General features: G+C 44.4%; 2 protein-coding genes across 4 annotated transcripts in view; one reads left to right on the forward strand and one right to left on the reverse strand.

Moving 5' to 3' along the window:
- The window catches only part of TMEM241 (transmembrane protein 241), a 113,476-nt gene extending 94,748 nt beyond the window's left edge, over positions 1-18,728 (forward strand). For both annotated transcript variants that reach the window (XM_058177399.1, XM_058177398.1), the window contains exon 15: positions 9,464-18,728. In XM_058177399.1, coding sequence (XP_058033382.1) covers positions 9,464-9,605 — 142 coding nt within the window. In that variant the 3' untranslated portion in view covers positions 9,606-18,728. The remainder of the gene's footprint in view (positions 1-9,463) is intronic.
- The window catches only part of CABLES1 (Cdk5 and Abl enzyme substrate 1), a 64,249-nt gene that overhangs the window by 39,068 nt on the left and 6,227 nt on the right, over positions 1-18,954 (reverse strand). The window lies entirely within an intron of this gene.

Genomic DNA, 18,954 nt, shown 5'->3' on the forward strand with positions numbered 1-18,954 from the left:
TCCTGCCTAAGCTTGATTTTTTGCTTATTTTAACTTCTTGTTCCCTTTTGATCAGAATTCTGCCAAACAACACCTCTGTATCATTTTAACATCATTCTTATTATTTTCCTTGTATATAGGTGAACAATAATGGCATCCTATAAACTGCCAAGTAGAACTGCAGTCTTTACAAATAATAAACAATCTGCATAACAATTCCATCAGTTCAATTTTATGGCATCAAAATGGTGTAATCTCCTAGCAATCACATATATCTTTCTCCAAGGTGATCTGTCCCCAACTTGGCCCTCCAAGTCTTCCAATTAATATTCTGTAATTAAGAATATACTTTGCTGCTGGTCATCCTATTCTTCTCTTTCCTTCTACCTTTCCCACCATTATAGATTTTCAAAAAAGCTTGATCTTTGCATGAGTCCAAAATATGGTAATCTGAGCATAGTTATTTGTACCAGTGAGAGCAAATAAAACTGTGGATTGCTTAGTTCAATTTTATTTATTTATTTTATTTATTTAGAAATTTTATGTTGCCGCCTGTTTGCACATAAGAACTCAAGGTGGCTTACAGGAATATAAAAACATCATATATAATAAATAAAACTAATAGAAGAAAATAATCAAATAATAAATTAATAACATGTTTCATTTATTTGTTTTCTTCAGTATCCATAGTAATCTCAGGAGCCTTCTCCTACACCAAAGTTCTATAGTATTACACTTTCTATCTTGTTTCTTTCCTATCCAACATTCCATAAAATGTTACAGAAGAAACAAGAAATCATTGCCTGCACAATTCTGAGACAGATTGCCTTTTTCAATCTATGGCCACTTTGTTGTTCTCTAGATTTGCTGGCAGTTTCGATATAACCTTTACTAATTCTTTGGTTCCATATGCCATATATTTGTAGATAGTCCATCAATTCCTGCAGCTACCCGACTTGGTAATGACCAAAGAGGTGATCTAACTTCATCTTCTATTACTAGTTTCTTGTAATGATGGAACATCTTCTGGAACAATAATGGCTAACCTTCTCCAAACTGGGTGGCCAAAGCGTGTGCGTGTGAATGCGCCTACGTACCAAAAGCCCCAAAATGCAATGCCGTGCAGCCATGTATGGGCCCTGCCCCTATGCATACAGCCCCACACATGCAGCCCCACACATGCATGCACAGCCCCTGCATGCGCCCTCCCATGCATACAGGTGTGCCCTGCATGCACCCCATTCCGCATGTATGTGGCCCCTTTGCACGTGCCCCTCCTGCACTTGCACATGTGACCCCCCTACATGCCCCCCCGCACATGTCCAGCCCCCTCCCAGCATGCGTGACAGAGACCCAAAGAGACCCACTGGCAGGCACACGTGCGCAATAGAGCTGAACTGGGCTGATGGCTCGCATGGCACTGCATGCCACCTCTGGCACGCGTGCCATAGGTTTGCCATCACAGATCTAAAATATCTTGCACACTAACAGAGTTTTGGTATACTCCTTCCATCTTTGATTTTTTTAAATTAGTAACTATCTGTCCATTAGCATCCTTTAACATACCAATTCCTTTTGAATTGAGATCAGGCTTCATTTCTCTTTCCTATGTCATATAATTCAACCACATTTTTGTCCTTACTCTTTCCAACCTTAGCATTTCAGTGTCCAATCACAAGCAGTAGAACTTGCTTGCAAGTTCTGTTGATTTCAGATTGAATGTGACTATAAAACCCATCAACTTCCTCTTCTGCTTCACTGGTTGGAGTATAAACTTGGATAACCATCCTATTGAAGGGTTGTATGTGAAATGTATCCGATATTCAATTATTGCTTGTACTGTCAATAAGTATACCACTTCCATATTTCAATATTTCTCAAGCTATACCATTTCCACTTTGAACCTTATCTCAATATGCTCAGCTTACATGGCTTCCTTTTCAACAATATTTTGCACAAATTAATATATATAATAATTATTTAATGCGCTATTCGTCTTGTGAACTCTTGCACCTGCGAAGTGCCCCCGCCTCGCAGGAATGGCCCGCCTCGTTACCAAGGGCCGGCCTCAATGACGGGTCTTGGGACCCACAGAGGTGGCATGTGAAGAGAAAGAGCCTTTGGGGTTTTTTAGATAGGGCATTTTTAAGGGGTGGGCGGGTGTTGGGGGTAGCCCGTCGGGAGGGAAACCAGTTCCTGCGCGTGCTCGCGGCGGTTATTTAACGGGTTTGGAGGTTATGGGGGGGGAATGCGTTCCTTTTTGTGAGGGTGGTTCTATTTGCACGGTAAGTGGGAGGGGCAGATATGGCGGAAGGGGGGATCGTATCGGTTTAGGGGGGTGCGGGCTCGATGCTTGCAGGCAATCACGCGCCCCGATCCCTCTGACTTCTCCCGTTCCCCGGATGGTCAAGACCCTCAGAGCCTGGGCCTTCGGCTTATGTTATGCAATGCACGGTCCGTGGTCAATAAGGCCCCCCTAATACATGATCTTATTCAGGGGGGTGCCGCGGATCTTATAGGCGTTACGGAGACCTGGCTGGGCACTGAAGGGGGCGTGCCCCTTGTTGAAATGTGCCCACCGGGCTTCCACGCATTCCATCAGCCGAGGGCTCAGGGTAGGGGTGGGGGGGTGGCGGTTGTCATTAGAGAGAGTCTAGAGCCGAGGGAGACCACTGTACCTCAGATTGCCGGGTGTGAATCCCTCTTTGTGAGATGGGGTCATAGGTGTCAGATGGGCTTGCTTGTCGCGTACCTGGCTCCTTGCTGCGTGACAGCTGCCCTGCCCGAGCTCCTGGAGGTGCTTGCTGGGGTGGGAGTAGAGACCCCCAGACTTTTAGTCATGGGGGACTTCAACTTGCCATCTTCCGGTTCGTCATTGACAGCAGCTCGGGAGTTCATGGCTTCCATGACGGCCTTGGACCTGACCCAAGTAGTGGATGGCCCCACTCACATCGGGGGAGGCACACTGGACCTGATTTTTATCTCTGGTCAGTGGTTGAAGGATCTGGACTTGAGGGATGTAGTCACAGAACCTTTGTCATGGTCAGATCACTCTATCCTTCGCCTGGACTTTCTGACCGCCACTCAACACCGCAGGGAGACGGAACCAATACGCTGGTTCCGTCCCAGGCGCCTGATGGACCCGGAGAGGTTCCGGACGGAGCTTGGGCCGTTCCCTGAGGGTCTGGCTCACGGCACGGCTGAGGAACTAGTCGCGGCCTGGGAACGGGCTGCGGCTGGGGCTTTAGACCGTGTCGTGCCTTTGCGACCTCTGACCCGGCGTAGATCCCAACCGGCTCCTTGGTTCTCTGAGGAGCTGAGGGGGATGAAACGCCGGAGAAGACGCCTAGAGAGTTCCTGGAGGTCTAGCCGTTCAGAGGCTGATCGGACACTAGTTAGGTCCTATAGCAGGACCTACCTAGTGGCACTGAGGGAAGCGAGACGTTGCTACGCCTCCTCCCTCATTGCGTCGGCAGATAACCGCCCAGCCGCCCTGTTTCGGGTGACTCGTTCCCTCCTTCACCAGGGGGAGCGGGATGACCCGTTGCAGGGACGTGCTGAGGAGTTTAACGGTTATCTATACGATAAAATCGTTCAGCTTCGGGACGGTCTGGACCAAAATTGCGGCGATTCAGATGGGGCGTCTGAGGGCGGTCTTGTTGACATGGTTTGGGATGAGTTTGACCCTGTGGCTCCCGAGGACATGGACAGGTTGCTGGGTAGGTTGAATGCCACCACGTGTTTACTGGACCCGTGCCCCTCCTGGTTGGTACTGGCCACTCAGGAGGTGACACGAGGCTGGCTCCAGGCGATTACGAGTGCTTCTTTGTTGGAGGGGGTCTTTCCGGCCGCCTTGAAAGAGGCGGTGGTGAGGCCCCTCCTCAAGAAGCCTTCCCTGGACCCGGCTGTTTTAGGTAATTATCGTCCGGTCTCCAACCTTTGCTTCGCGGCGAAGGTTGTAGAGAGTATGGTGGCATATCAGTTTCCCCTGCACCTGGATGAAACTGTCTATCTAGACCCGTTCCAGTCCGGGTTTCCGGCCCGGTTACAGCACTGAGACGGCTTTGGTCGTGTTGGTGGATGATCTCTGGAGGGCCAGGGATAGGGGCTGTTCCTCTGCCCTGGTCCTATTAGACCTCTCAGCGGCTTTTGATACCATCGACCATGGTATCCTGCTGTGCCGGTTGGAGGGATTGGGAGTGGGAGGCACCGTTTATCGGTGGTTCTCCTCCTATCTCTCCGATCGGTCGCAGACGGTGTTGACGGGGGCAGAGGTCGGTCCCGAGGCGCCTCACTTGTGGGGTGCCGCAGGGGTCGATTCTCTCGCCCCTTCTGTTCAACATCTATATGAAGCCGTTGGGTGAGATCATCAGTGGTTTCGGTGTGAGGTACCAGCTGTACGCTGATGATACTCAGCTGTACTTTTCCACACCGGGCCACCCCAACGAAGCAATCGAAGTGCTGTCCCGGTGTTTGGAAGCCGTATGGGTCTGGATGGGGAGAAACAGGCTCAAGCTCAATCCCTCCAAGACAGAGTGGCTGTGGATGCCGGCATCCCGGTACAATCAGCTGAGTCCGCGGCTGACTGTTGGGGGCGAGTCATTGGCCCCGATGGAGAGGGTGCGCAACTTGGGCGTCCTCCTGGATGAACGGCTGTCTTTTGAAGACCATTTGACGGCCGTCTCCAGGAGAGCTTTTTACCAGGTTCGCCTGGTTCGCCAGTTGCGCCCCTTTCTAGACTGGGATGCCCTATGCATGGTCACTCACGCCCTCGTGACATCTCGTCTGGATTACTGCAATGCTCTCTACATGGGGCTCCCCTTGAGGGGCACCCGGAGGCTTCAGTTAGTTCAGAATGCGGCTGCGCGGGTGATAGAGGGAGCCCCTCGTGGCTCCCGTGTGACACCTCTCCTGCGCAGACTGCACTGGCTACCTGTGGCCTTCCGGGTGCGCTTCAAGGTTTTGGTAACCATCTTCAAAGCGCTCCATGGCATAGGGCCGGGCTACTTACGGGACCGCCTGCTGCTACCGAATACCTCTCACCGACCCGTGCGCTCTCACAGAGAGGGACTCCTCAGGGTGCCGTCGGCTAGGCAGTGCCGTTTGGCGACACCCAGGGGAAGGGCCTTCTCTGTGGGGGCTCCCACCCTCTGGAACGAACTCCCCCCAGGACTCCGTCAACTTCCGGACCTCCGAACCTTCCGCCGCGAGCTTAAAACACATCTATTTATTTGCGCAGGACTGGATTAGATTTTAAATTTATATTGGTTTTAAATGGGTTATTTTTATATTGCTTTTAAAATTTGGCCATGTAGAATAAGTTTTTTAAGTGTTATTTTATTTTGTATTTATATGTACCTTTTTTACTTGCCTGTGAACCGCCCTGAGTCCCTAGGGAGATAGGGCGGTATACAAATGTGATGAATAAATAAATAAATAAATAAATAAAAATTTCAAGTTTTTAATGTATTGTTTTCATTCACACAATAATCTAAAAAATAATTCTTCCAGCATCCTTAAATGTTCTTTGTTTTCTTGACTACATTTTTTGCAACAATGCTTCCTCTCAATATTCATTATACAATAGCTTCCTTACATTCTTTCTTTTAATAGAAATAATCTACAAATTCATCAAAATTCATTTTTCTTTTTTTTTCTTTATTCCCAATCTCTTTTATTTCATTAATTTGCCCAGCAATCTTCTTTGGCATTTGGTAGGATGATTTTTTACTTCATTTCTAAGCAGTTACCATACCTTATTTCCTTATAGCCATCTTTCATTCCTCTATGCATTAATGTTTTCCAATACTGTTTCTATATAGGACTTGTACTTTATATTTCTGCAACTCTTCTACTTACATTCTCATTTCTTTCACTTTTTTCTAATATATTGATTTTTTCCAAGATTTACTACCTCCTCCCCTAAATGGATGTAAATAAATAAGTAAATAAATCAATATGTAATGTAAGATTCAATTGCATCCAATATTACATTCACAGAATTAAAAAATTGTGAAATTCATCTAGGTCAGGGGTGTCAAACACGCATCATATTGTCATCATGTGACATATCGTGCCTTTTTCCCTCTTTGCTAAACTGGGGGTGGGCGTGGCCAGAGCATGACGCATCCGGCTCATGGGATGCGAGTTTGACACCCCTGATCTAGGTCAATCCTCTGCAATGTACAGGGAAACTAGTTAAACTATCTTTGAGAGGTGACTGTCTTAATAATTTCCAGAGCTGTAGAACTCATCACTCTATAATTAGCTGGTTCCACTGTAGTACTGATTTTACTACTGGAAAGTTTTCCCTTGTGTTTAAGCATGATGTAGATATTTCTAACCTGTACATATTATTTTGGCAGTGGTTTGCTGTCCAAGATTGTTTCCATTAGTTTCCAAACGTTTCATTTCCAGACTAGGTAACAGGATTCCCTCTGATTATGTTACCTAGTATGGTAATGAAACTTTTGGGAACTAGCTCGGAAAGCAAACCACTGCCAAAATCTAAAGCTTGAGCTACAAATATTTTCTACTGTACACATTATTTCTGGTGTGAATTTCTTTAGCAATGCAAAATAGTTACTGGCCATTTGATATGCTTTCATGTACTTGAACATCTTCAGCCTTCTTTTCACCAAACTGAACATACCAAGTTTCTGCAACCAATTGGCACAGGTCATATCCTTAAGTCAGTATATTGTCTTTGTTGCCATCCTTTAAACATATATGAATTAGGGCCATTAATTCTGACTTTCTCTGAGTGTGAGTTACCAAAAAAGTTGATAACTCACAACTGGTCCACAACTGATAGCCTTCATGTAATTCATTTCAGATGTAATAATTTGCCTTTTATCTTTCACTGGGATCTAGTTCATCTGACCTGCATTTCCCTCACTACATATTCCATGCTATAGCCTTAAGCAGAAGAATAGAAATAAAGAATTACTTATTTTCTGTAGTACCTGAAAAGGCAAGAGATCGTTAAAATGTGTTACAAAAACATCACTTGAATAATTTCTACAAGATAGACATGAGAATACTGCAGCAAAGAAAGAACAAAAACATCACTATTTTCAAGGACATGCCTACAATTACTTTCATCTGTGCATTTGAGATATCAGGACTGAGGTCATGACCATTCAGTTCTGTAGAACCCAATGAGATCTCAGTTATTTGAAAGAAGTATATTTCCTTTAGTAAAATAATTTTAATTATTAATTAATAATTTTAATATTTTACTTGCAATTTTAACAGTATTAAAAAATTGTGCTATACCTACTTGTTCTTAAAGAGCAAACACAATTGAATACTGGCACCTGAATAGTATTGTCAGATTACTTATTTTATCTGGACACCTATATAAATATCTAGTTCCACTTAATGATTTGTCAAATGCTTAATCAAACAAACAAATCAAACATCTTTAGATTTGCTAACAGTAACTTCAAAGTCCTAATTAGACTATGCCTATATTAGGGAAGTTGATTGTTCAGCAATTATTTAAAAACTATACAAAGGTCAAATTGAAGCAGCAGAGCAAGTGGAACTGCTTTTATTTTTTCTGTTTTTTTTGTTGCCAGTTCAAGGCCAAGTTCCTGAATAAACTACATTAGGCCTTCCAAAAATATATGTCTCAGTAATTCTATAAAACCTGTCCAAGAAATGCTGCAGAATTATTCTTATGTAAGTTGACCAGAAATGTCAATAGAAAAAGAAAATTTCAAATCAATCATTTAGGGTACAATATTAAAAACAAGATGCAACATGATGGAAGATGGTAAAAAAAAGATTACGTGTGAAAGAAGACTATGAACATTATTTCCTTTTCAAAATATTTTTTTTTAAAAAGTAAGTATAAAGTTTATATACTTATCACTAGTACAGAAGCCATATCTATTGTGGTATACAATAAAAATGACTTTTTATTTTATTTTTATTTTAATTATAATGAAGATAATTTTTCCTAAAACAATATGCTAGTAATACAGGAGATAACATCAAGGGTGTGCGCACCAAGCCAACATTTCATCAAAATGCCAAAACATGCATTGTTATGTCACAATACAAGTTCTGCCCCTTCTTTATTTGTATTTGACATTTTGATGCCAACACCTATTAATATGGAAAAGAGGTTACTCTTGTCTGTTTTGTTCCAACTGAATGTATTCCACCCAGTCAGTCTGAGATGTTGCAACAATTATTCTCTTTGCTAACATTTCCTGTCAACATCTTATTTTAAGTTTTATAAAACTTAAATCTTGTTTTATATGCCTGTGAACCGCCCTGAGTCCTTTGGGAGATAGGGCGGTATATAAATTTAAATAATAAATAAATAAATAAATAAATAAATAAAGTTATAGAAAGGCCAAAAGAAGATTGTATGTGTGGTGTACATCAGCAGATTTATTGACTATCTTAAGCTTAATAACTGATAGTCAACTTGCAGAGGCTTATTTTCAGATTATAACTGCCCAAGAAACTAACTGGCACCAAGAGTAACAGAATAAGAGTTGGAAGAGACCTTGGAAGTCTTCTAGTCCAACCCCCCTGCTCAGCAGGAAACTCTAAACCATTTCAGACAAATGGTTGTCCAGTCTCTTCTTAAAATATCTTTTAAAAATTGTATTTAAAGTTTATTAAAAAAAACAGTGGCAAGAAAATACCCAATGGCGTTACATTTTTTAAAAAGGATTAAGCTTAAAAAGAGGAAGGAAAAATGGCTAGATCCATCTAAGATAGCAATTAGATGCCAGAGAACACGTGAGGCTTGATTTTGAGACAACAAAATAAAATTGAATCCTAATCTCACTATCTCTAGTTTCTGCCTGTGCCTAGAAGTCTGGTCAATTCGATTCCATCCTACACCCGCAAGGTATTATCACAAACATTGGGTTGGGACTTCATGTTTCCTTGATTTTCTTTCTACAGAGCCAGCCAATGCTCCTATGAAAGATTCAAAAGCACAGAAGCTTCCAGGTAACTTCTCCCTCAAAGTTTATCCTTGGGGGAAGGGAGTTCTTCACACGGAAGAATTTAGTCAACCGACCAACCTGTTCTAAGAAGCTAAATTCAAAATTTATTGACACTTTTCCTATTATCCGTCAAAGTAATCCACAGGCCTTAGTCTGAAATCTTCTGTTTCAATGATGATTCACCTGATATTTTAACAATTACTTTTTGTTCAAGAGAAGCAACCATGTCCCTTGCATTCTGCACCTGTTCTTCTTCCCTCCCCATCCCCCACTCTCATTTTGGTGGATGGATAAGAGAAGTACTAGATGAAATGAATTCTGGAGTCTACACATAAGAGGGGACCATCTAGAATTTACTGGACAGGCTCCCATTAAATGGGCATTGATCCTACCTGAACGCCGATTCTCTGGGACGCTGTGGCATTGGCCAGAGATGGGTTGCTACAGTCAGATCTGCCTAGAGACTGAGTCATAGTTTTTTGACCACGTCCCTTGTTCCTTCCTCTCAGGCCCAGTTTCGGCAAAGACAGGACAGAAGAAATTCTCCATCTAGAAGAAACTCCATCAAAGACAAGACAGAAGAAAAATTCTCCATCTGGAAGAAAAAACTCCTTCAATGTTAGAGACAAATCAGCACCAGGTCCTGAGTAGAAAAGGAGGGGCTGTCCGATGTCACAGCGTCCCAAAGAATCGGCCTTCAGGTAGGACCACACCCATTCTCCAGTGAGGCTGTGGCATCGTCCAGACATGAGATATACCAAAGCTTTGGCAGTCCTAAGGGCAGGATGCCAAAAGGCCTGGAGCGGCCCCAGCACGATGCACCTGCTGCAAGACTCTCATTCCAAAGGATGCTTCCACAGAAGCAAAAACATCCAATTTATAATGCCGGATGAAAGGCGAAGGAGTAGACCAGGTGGCCGCCCAGCAGACCTCCTCAAAGGAGGCCTGCGTGGCTCAGGCTGCAGATGTAGCCGTGCTCCTAGTGGAGTGGGTAGTGATGCATCTGGGAACGGGTAGTGCCTGGGCCTGATAGGCCGAGGCAATGCAAGCTCTAATCCAGCGACCAATGGTCGAGGAAGAGACCTTAGAAACTAGTGAGTTCAGTAGGAAGGAGACAAATAAGGCCTCAGATCTTCTGGATGGGGCAGTTCTTTTAATATAAATTTTGAGGGCCTTCCGTACATCTAGTGTGCGCCACCTTCGTTCCAACACATGAGATGACCTAGGACAGAAATTAGGGAGCACTACCTCCTGGGCTCTGTGGAACCAAGAATTAATTTTTGGAATGAATGAAGGGTGCAGCCTCAAGACTACTTTTTTGGGATGGAACACACAGAGGTCCTCCCTGATGGAAAGTGCTGCCAGCTCAGAGATACATCGAGCGGACGTTATGGTGACCAGAAAGGCCACCTTCATCGTAAGATACCTGAGGCTGGAGTTTGAAGAGGCTCAAAGGGGGCCTCAGTCAAGGCATTAAGAACTTTAGTCAGATCCCAGGTAGAATAGCAATGTACAGTTGGGGGCCGTAAATTACCCACGCCCCATAAAAAACATTGAATGACTGGAATGCCTTGTTAGGGGCTCCCCTGCATTACCTGACAATACCATGGAGATAGCCGCCCTGTGTTGTCAGATGGTGCTATAAGCCGTGATCCAGGCTGTCCTCTAGAAACTCGAGCACCTGTGGAACAGAAGCTGAGAGAGGATTAACCTGGTGCAAGGTGCACCACCTGGAAAAGGTTACCCAGGTGGCGTTGTAAAGTCTGATTGTGGACCAACTCCTGGACACCTGTATAATGTAGATGACCCTGTCAGAGTAATTTTCTTGCCTCAGGAGAACCCCTTCAAGTGCCAGGCAGTTGGTTGAAGCCACTGGGTTTCCGGATGAAGCAGGGCCCCCTAGCTGAGGGAGGTCCTTTCTGAGGGTATCCTCCAATGGCTGCTATGCCAAAAGGCTGACAAGGTCCGCGAACCAGGATCGACGGAGCCAACGAGGGGCTACTAAGATGATCTCTGTCTTGTCTGAGATGACCTTCCGAATTAGTGCCGGTATTAGGGGCAGCGGAGGGAAGGCATAATGGAGGCCGGAGGGCCATGTGAGATGGAGGGCGTTGGACCCTTCTGCCCTGGGCATCGGGAACCTCGAAAAGTAGCGAGGTAATTGGTGGTTCAGGCTCGACGCAAAGAGGTCGATGTCCGAAGTCTCAAACTTGCTGCATATGTCGAGGAAAATGTCTGGGTGGAGCTGCCATTCGACACTGTCCACTTGAATCCTGCTGAGGTAGTCCGCTTGGGTGTTTGAAGTTTGAAATATGGGATATGCTCTGCTCGTATGGAGAGGATGTTCTTCTTGGCCCACCTGCCAAGGCGAAAGGACTCCTTCATGAGTCGCCTCGAGCAGGTCCCACCCTGGTGATTGACATGTGCCTTTACGGCAGCATTGTCTGTCAAGACCAGCACATGCTGATTCTGCAGGAATGTTTGAAAGTGATTGAGGGCCAGACGAATTGCCTTCAACTCCAGCCAGTTGATTGGATTGATGAGGTCTTTGGAAGACCAGAGACCTTGCGCCACTTGGGAGTTGAGGTGCCCCCCTCTGCCAAAGAGGTTGGCGTCCGTCATAAGAGTGAGTCTCTGGGGTTCCCTGAAGAGACACGCCTTGTCCAGGGATGTTATAGAGACCTCCTGACTTGGAGAGGACCCTGACGGTAGTCAGGGTATGAGACCGTCACACTCGCTGAAAGGGAAGTAAGAACTACTGGAGGTGCTGAGCATGGAGACGTGCCTAGGAAACGATCTGCATGCATGACACCATCTTGCCCAGTAATTTGGACAAGGTGGCTAAGGGAACCGTTGGATTCTTGTGAATCTGAGATATCAGGTCCCGTATGTCGGCCCTCCTTTCCAGTGATAGGTATACTTCTCCCTGAGCGGGGTCGATGATGGCACTCAGATAGACAATTCTGGTGACTGGAGTCAGATGGCTTTTCTTGTAATTGACCAGAAAACCGTGGTCGAATAAGTTTGAATCGTTAGATGGAGGTCCTCTTGTGCTCTGTTGTATGACAGTGCCTGGACCAAGATGTCATCTAAATATGCCTATAGTCTTACTGGCTTCTGGCGCAGATGCACCGCTACGGCAGCCAAGATCTTTGTGAGGCACCGTGGGGCCAAGGCCAGCCCGAAAGTCAGAGCCCTGTATTGTAGGTGCCTGTCCCAGTAGCAGAAGCGTAGGTATTTTTAATGGACTGGCAGAATAGGAATATGGAGGTAGGCCGCCATGAGGGCTGTCTATTTAATTAATTAATTAATTAATTAATTAATTAATTAATTTATATACCGCTCTTCTCCCGAAGGACTCAGGGCGGTTTACAGCCATGGTAAAAGTACAAATCAAAAAGCATTTAAAAACTAATTAAATTAAAAACTGAAAGAATTATAATAAAACTATATTAAAACTCCAATAAAAAACTTCATTAAGCCAGCCCTGCACGAAGGAACAGGAAGGTCTTTAGCTCGTAAAAGGTCCGGAGATCAGGAAGTTGATGTAACCTCGGAGGCAGTTCATTCCAGACGGCAGAAAGTCGTTGGGATGAATCCCTTGCAATATGGAAGTTAGGGAACATATTTTGAACCTTTGGTAGGCAATGTGGGTATTAAGGGATTTTAAATCTAGAATCGCTCTCCACCCTCCCGAACGCTTTGACACAACAAACAGAGTGGAGTAGTAGCCCTGCTTCCACTGGCTTTTTGGAACCACCTCTATGGCTTGAATCTGGAGGAGGTGCTGAACAGCCTGTTCCATAAGCTTTCGCCTGGTCCTGTTGTGGGAGACTGGACACTGTATGAAGCGGTTCGAGGGTTGGGAGAGGAATTCTAGGGGAAGTCCAAATTTGACTACAGTGAGAACCCAATTGTCTGAGGTTGTGAGTTCCCACCTGTTTGTGAAAAGAGCCAAGCAGCTCCCTATAGGAGGATTGGGCGGTGAGTCATTTGTGGCTGCGGGATGGTGATAGCTGGAATCATGAAAGGGCTGCTTGGACTGGTGGAACTGCTTGGCCTGTCCCGAAAGGACTGATGATCAGATGGGAGAGCTGGTCCTTGAGAATAGAACTGCTGGGAAGGACCTCCCTGCGTGTAAGCATGAAAAGGCTGCTTCCTGTAAAGAAGAGAAGACCTCCTGTTAGCCCACCTAGTGGAAGAAGGAAGGATTTTGCATTTATCTGGGTTTCTATGAGAAGTGGGTCCAGTGATTTGCCAAAGAGCTTTCCCCCGGTATAAGGAGCTGCAGCCATATGCCATTTGGCCTTCAGGTCTGCTGGCCACTGACAGTGCTATAGCAGTCTGCGGGCTGAAACTGCAGATGCCAGGGCCCTTGGCGTATACTTGGCAGCATTTAAGGTCGCGTCAGCCGAAAACTGGGTAGCAGCGATAATTTTGCTGATGTCTTGATGAAGATGAGCCTCGCTGGGGGCTACCCTGGCTTGCAGCTGCTGAAGCCACAGAATAGAAGTGCAGTTGAAAAAGGAGGCTGAGGAAGCCACCTGGATAGCCCAGGCTGCGGCCAGGTGATTCTTTTTGAACAAAAGATCAAATTTCTTGTCTTCAGGGCAGAGGCCTTCTGATGTATCCCCAGCTACATAAGAGAAGAGGATGAGAGAGCTGCAACAGGGCTGTCTACCAGGGGAATCTGCAACATCTGGGTGAACCTGGGCACTAGAGAATAATTCTTCCTATCCGCCCCATTCGCTGTGGGAATAGCTGCTGGGCTTGACCATTGCTTTTGCACCACATTGATGAATAACTGTGAGGCCGGAATAAAGAGCTGCTCTGGTGCAGGCTCAGAAAAAAGCCCTTGTGGCTGGTTGTCGTGTCCCACTCCTCCGCTGACGGCTGGGTCAGGGAAATCCGAATCAGGCGTGCCTCTGCAGCTCTGCCAAAGTCCTAGCAAAGTTCTCAAGGCAGGCAGGAGACCAGAAAGTGATTTCAGCGAGATAAGGTAGACTTTGCCTGACTCAGAGAATGCCAGAAAGCAGATCCTTTATATAGGCCATGGGGTGTGGCTCCATGACTCAGCACTTATCCCGGCCTGCCCCTCCCTTCCTTCTGTTGACGCCGTTTATCAATTCTCCTGAAGCGAGGGTCACTCCAGTCTCCAGCTGTTGGTAATTGACCTTCCTCAGGCTCACATGCTGTGGGGGAGGGGGAGGGGTCTAGTTGCTCCGTTTGCCTGGGCATGGAGCCAGGCATGGGGGCTGGAGGCGCTTCTTCTTCCTCAGCCTGTCTGGGCATGGAGCCAGGGCTGGGGCCGGGAGGCATGCTAGGACATTCCTCAGCGTTCGGAAGCAGATAAGAAGGCCCCGGCTGCAAGTACTTGAACCGGTTTGGAGAAAAAAGCCCTGTAAAGGTGGGTGTGTTTGGGAATATCACTTCATCATCTGAGAAATCAGAATGATGTTCGTCCTCAAAGGCAAAAACCTCACTGCCTCTGAAAGCTTCAGGTGAATGAGAGCCGGTCAAGCTATCTGAAGAAACTCGAACATGTGCAGACTGTTCTGAGACCACTGATCTGAATGATGAGCCTGGAATAAAGTTGCCATGCCAGAGGCAATGGCCTGGTCAATAAGAAGCAGCAGACCTTTGGGTAGGTCTCTGAAAGGGTCAGAGGAAGGCCTGATAACTGAAGGCGAAGCGCTTGCTGAAGCTGCCACTATTGATACGCTGGCAGGGTCTGCTGGTACTGATGGAATTAATTGGCAATCAAAGGGTTTCTGAATGGGGCCCTGTTCCCCAGGAGGTCAGCAAGGCTGGACTCGTAGAAGTCTCTCCTGCCCCTTCAGGGGACCAAGCCTGTGGCAATGGAGATGGAGCATGACTCTGAGATTGATGAGAAGGAGAAGGATTACTGGTATGGGATTAAACTTCCCTTGCAGCCAATTTTAAGACAGCTTTGGAGACTTGCCTTTCTAAGGACTTATGTCTCCGTTTGAGGTCTCTGGCCTTTGCCTTAGAAATATGCTTGCAGGAAGCCTTCCTGCCAGAGGAGGTCCCAGCCACCTCCCTGTCTGTAGAATGATCCGCCATTTTAGAAAGCTGTACTCACTGCGACCAAGATGGCACCTGGAGTTAGATAGGCCTCAAAGGCACAAAGCAGGCCAAAAGGTTGTGGCTGTGCCGGTGAAAATTGGGCTAGCCAGACACTCGTGAGCAGGGTGGATGCTGTTTAAGGGGCGGCTTGTCTAGATCAGACCTAGATCATGCCAGCTCCCAGCTCCGAAGGCTGCGCAGTTGAATCCCAGGCGAGACTGGAAGACTGCTTGCAGGCCGCTTGTGTGCTCTGTGCAACAAGCTGTTTTGTTGCTGCTGCTTCCCGATCCTCTCAGTGGTGGTAGAGCGGCGAAAACAGTTGAAAAGCCTGCCGCGGTGCTTCAAAGGGCCACCCTACAGCTGATCCACCACTGTAGGCAGCGGCAGCCAGAAGGCACAATTCCGGAGCTGCTGCCGGAACGTAGCTGCCCAAGAGAGTTGGTGGTATAGCTTTGGGAGCTGTCACTGCCTCGTTGGTGGAGTAGAGGGCCCAAAGGGTGCTTGCCAGAGGTGAAATGGCCGTGGCAAAGCCGCTGAAAATGGCAGCTGCCTGTGGAGTGATGCTGGGTGCTGGTAGACTGGTGCGCTCTAAAATAGAAAGAGGTAGACCGGTACAGCTCTGCTAAGTCTTAGAAGCAAGCCTGGTAGACTGGTACGTTGCTAAATCCTAGAAGAAATTCGGTCAAAAAACTCACAGTGACTCTAAAGGAATCAAACAGAAATAGGCTGAAAGCCAGATCTGCTAGAGATGTTTCTCTCAGGCCGACTGAGTTGAAACTGGGCCTGAGAGGAAGGAACAAGGGGTGTGGTAAAAAAACTATGACTCAGTCTCTAGGCAGATCCGACTGTAGCAACCCATGTCTGGACGATACCACAGCCTCACTGGAGAACATGAAAGGTTGTGGGAAGAGGCAAAGGACGTCTATGTACCATATGGTGCCTAACAATTCCACCTGAATTTCCCACATATGCCTTTTCCCCATGAATTGCCACTGCTATCGATAGACAAGTAGATCCTCCATTGATGGTTGCTTTATAACAGGAGGGAGGGTGTACCTTTCATATCTCTCTAGTCTAGCCTTTTCTGTCATTTTATTTATTATCTATTTATATCCCACCTTTAATAATTTTTCTAAATAGCTCAAGGTAGATAAATACCCATTATTCTATAATCTTTCCTACTGTCCTGCAGAAAAAAGGGAGAAGGGATTCTGTGTTCATTTCCTTGACTGGTATTTGCATGTGGAAGGGGGAATGATTCTGAAGATGGGTGTGCATGAAGGAATGGATATCCATCTCCTTCACTGGGAATGAAGGAGGAACCTATGAATTGCTAAGAGGAACCTTCAGAATACTCAGTCCTGAGGAACATGAAAAATAAATTCAAAATAACCATGCCCTGGTTTAATTGGGGAAGAAAGAAATCCTGACAGGCTTTAGATTCTCTTAATTTACCCAACAACAACAACAACAATAATAATAATAATAATGAGGAGGAGGAGGAGGAGGAAGAGGGGGAGGAGGAATATTCCTGGAATTCCTGCTATGCTTTTTTTTTTTGACCCTGCTTTCTTCAAGGGCTGAAGACACAAAACAATTTGCCCATCAGACCAAGCAATCATTGAATGCTGAGAAAATAAGCCTTCCAATACTCCTTCCTTCACCATCTTGTTGGAACAGAATGGAACACTTCTCAGGATGGAACAACAAATAGAATTCTCAAAACTTGAATTCAATTTTTTCCATACAAAATTCTACTTCTATTTACTCAACTCTTTACCTATAACCAGGTTGTATGTGGCTTTATTATTGTTACTGTCAAGCAATTGAAAATCTTTGCTCATGACTACAAATTACCATCCACCAAGATCAGATATGAATTCATATATTAGCATCAGCTCCCATTCCTTACCCCAGTTCCTGCCAACCTAGCAGTTTGAAAGCATGCAAATGCGAGTAAATAATTGGGTACCGCTCTGACAGGAAGTTACTATGTAATTCTGTACTTTCATGCTAGCCACATGATGACAGAAGCATCTGTCAGACAACACAGCACCACCCCCTTGAGTTGGTCACAACTGGACAGAAGGACCTGTAAACTTTTATTAGTATCTTAACATCTAACAGTTTTACAAAATATTAGGGCTGGTGGGCAGGAAAAAGCAGGGGATATACAATCCCTACCCAAACCACACAAATGATAATTTTGTTAAATATATCTACTACAAAATTACATAAACTGTTAACATAAACAGAAAAGCCAAAGAATTCTGATTATAGTTTTATAGCAGCTTCAGGAAGCTTTGTAAAAACAGGTTATGCATACTGTAATACAGAAAGTGACTATATTACTTCATTCATAATAGATGCCACAGATCTATCACCAAGTGGCTGTTCTTTCAATTGAAAATAAAACAACTGTAGGAACTTTAGAGGATCACAGAAATGAGTAACACTGGTTTACACAGATTTACTCATTCAGATGTAACCTTTTGCCCTCTATAAATGTGAACAGAGTGCATAAATTCTGTGTAATTTCAGGTAGATGTGTTTTAATGAAACTGCTTGATGAAAGACATTAGTTCAGTTCAAAGTGAGTCAGCACACACAGATATTCACACGCACATGCATGCACATATATGCACACACAAAAGCTTATATTCAGGGAGTTGAAGTCCACAAATCTTAAAGTTCTCAAGATTAAGAAATACATAACAGATTCACTATATCTGAACAACATAATACAAATGGTTCAGTGACTGTTTTTATAATTATATTGATCAATTTTAAAGCCAAATTTGCAACAAAATCATGCAGTAAGAGTTCAAGTCAGTTAGGCGGCTACCCATGTTCCTTCAGTGTTTTCCGTTTCTCCTACTGAATTATTTTTCAAGGGTTTTTTCCTTACTAACAAATAAGCAACTGCTATCACCCTTGCTATTTTGATCCAATTATGTGCCATCATGTTGGTGTTGATTCTTATTGACTACATAGTCAATAACATTTTCTTAATGAAATTTTAGAAGAGATATTCTCCAATGTCTCATGAAGACATGCAAGCCACAGGCATATGCTATGCTGTAGACCTAAATAGCAGTGAAATGCAAAACTGCGGACCACACAAAGAACAAGATTTTCCAATCTCTCTCATATATCAGATCCCTCTTCTAAGATACTGCCCTATGCAATATCTGCAATTAGTGATATACAAAAAATGCTTGATCAAATCTGATCAATATAGCAAATGCAGCAGATACAAAACAAGTTTCTGAAATCACATTAATAATCAGAGTCAAAGTTGTACTTAGTTTTAAGTTCCTTCAAAGTACAGTACAGCTTCATCGATAAGCCCTTACTCCTCCCTGACCCGAGGATTTTGATTATGCAGTGTAAGCTACATATTCTAATTGGTTACCTAAATCTATGAGAAGAATTTCCATTGGGATTTCCTTAAAACCAGGTCCTGGTTTATACAATAATTTTATAGACTTAAAAAAATAAACCAATTACTTTATGTTGTGACTGATATTGAGATGAGAATTTAAACAAAAACAGTAAGGATCACAGTGCAAAAATAACTACATCAAGTTACCAAATAATAAATCAGGCCACATCATTTAGTTTTAAGGAATTGTGGCCTGCATACATTGGAATTTGGTTGAACAAATAAAACTACAAGACACTCAAGTCAACAGTAGTTCCTAAACTATAAGTATGTATGTATGCATGCATGTATGTGTATATGTATAGTGGGTGTGTATATATATATATATATATATATATATATATATATATATATATATATATATATATATATATATATATATACATACACACACACACACACACACAATACGTATATAAAATTATGCAATCTATAGTTTATAATCTATAAACTATTCTATAGTTTCAA

Source organism: Ahaetulla prasina, chromosome 3 (assembly GCF_028640845.1).
Source record: "Ahaetulla prasina isolate Xishuangbanna chromosome 3, ASM2864084v1, whole genome shotgun sequence".
Lineage (NCBI taxonomy): Eukaryota > Metazoa > Chordata > Lepidosauria > Squamata > Colubridae > Ahaetulla > Ahaetulla prasina.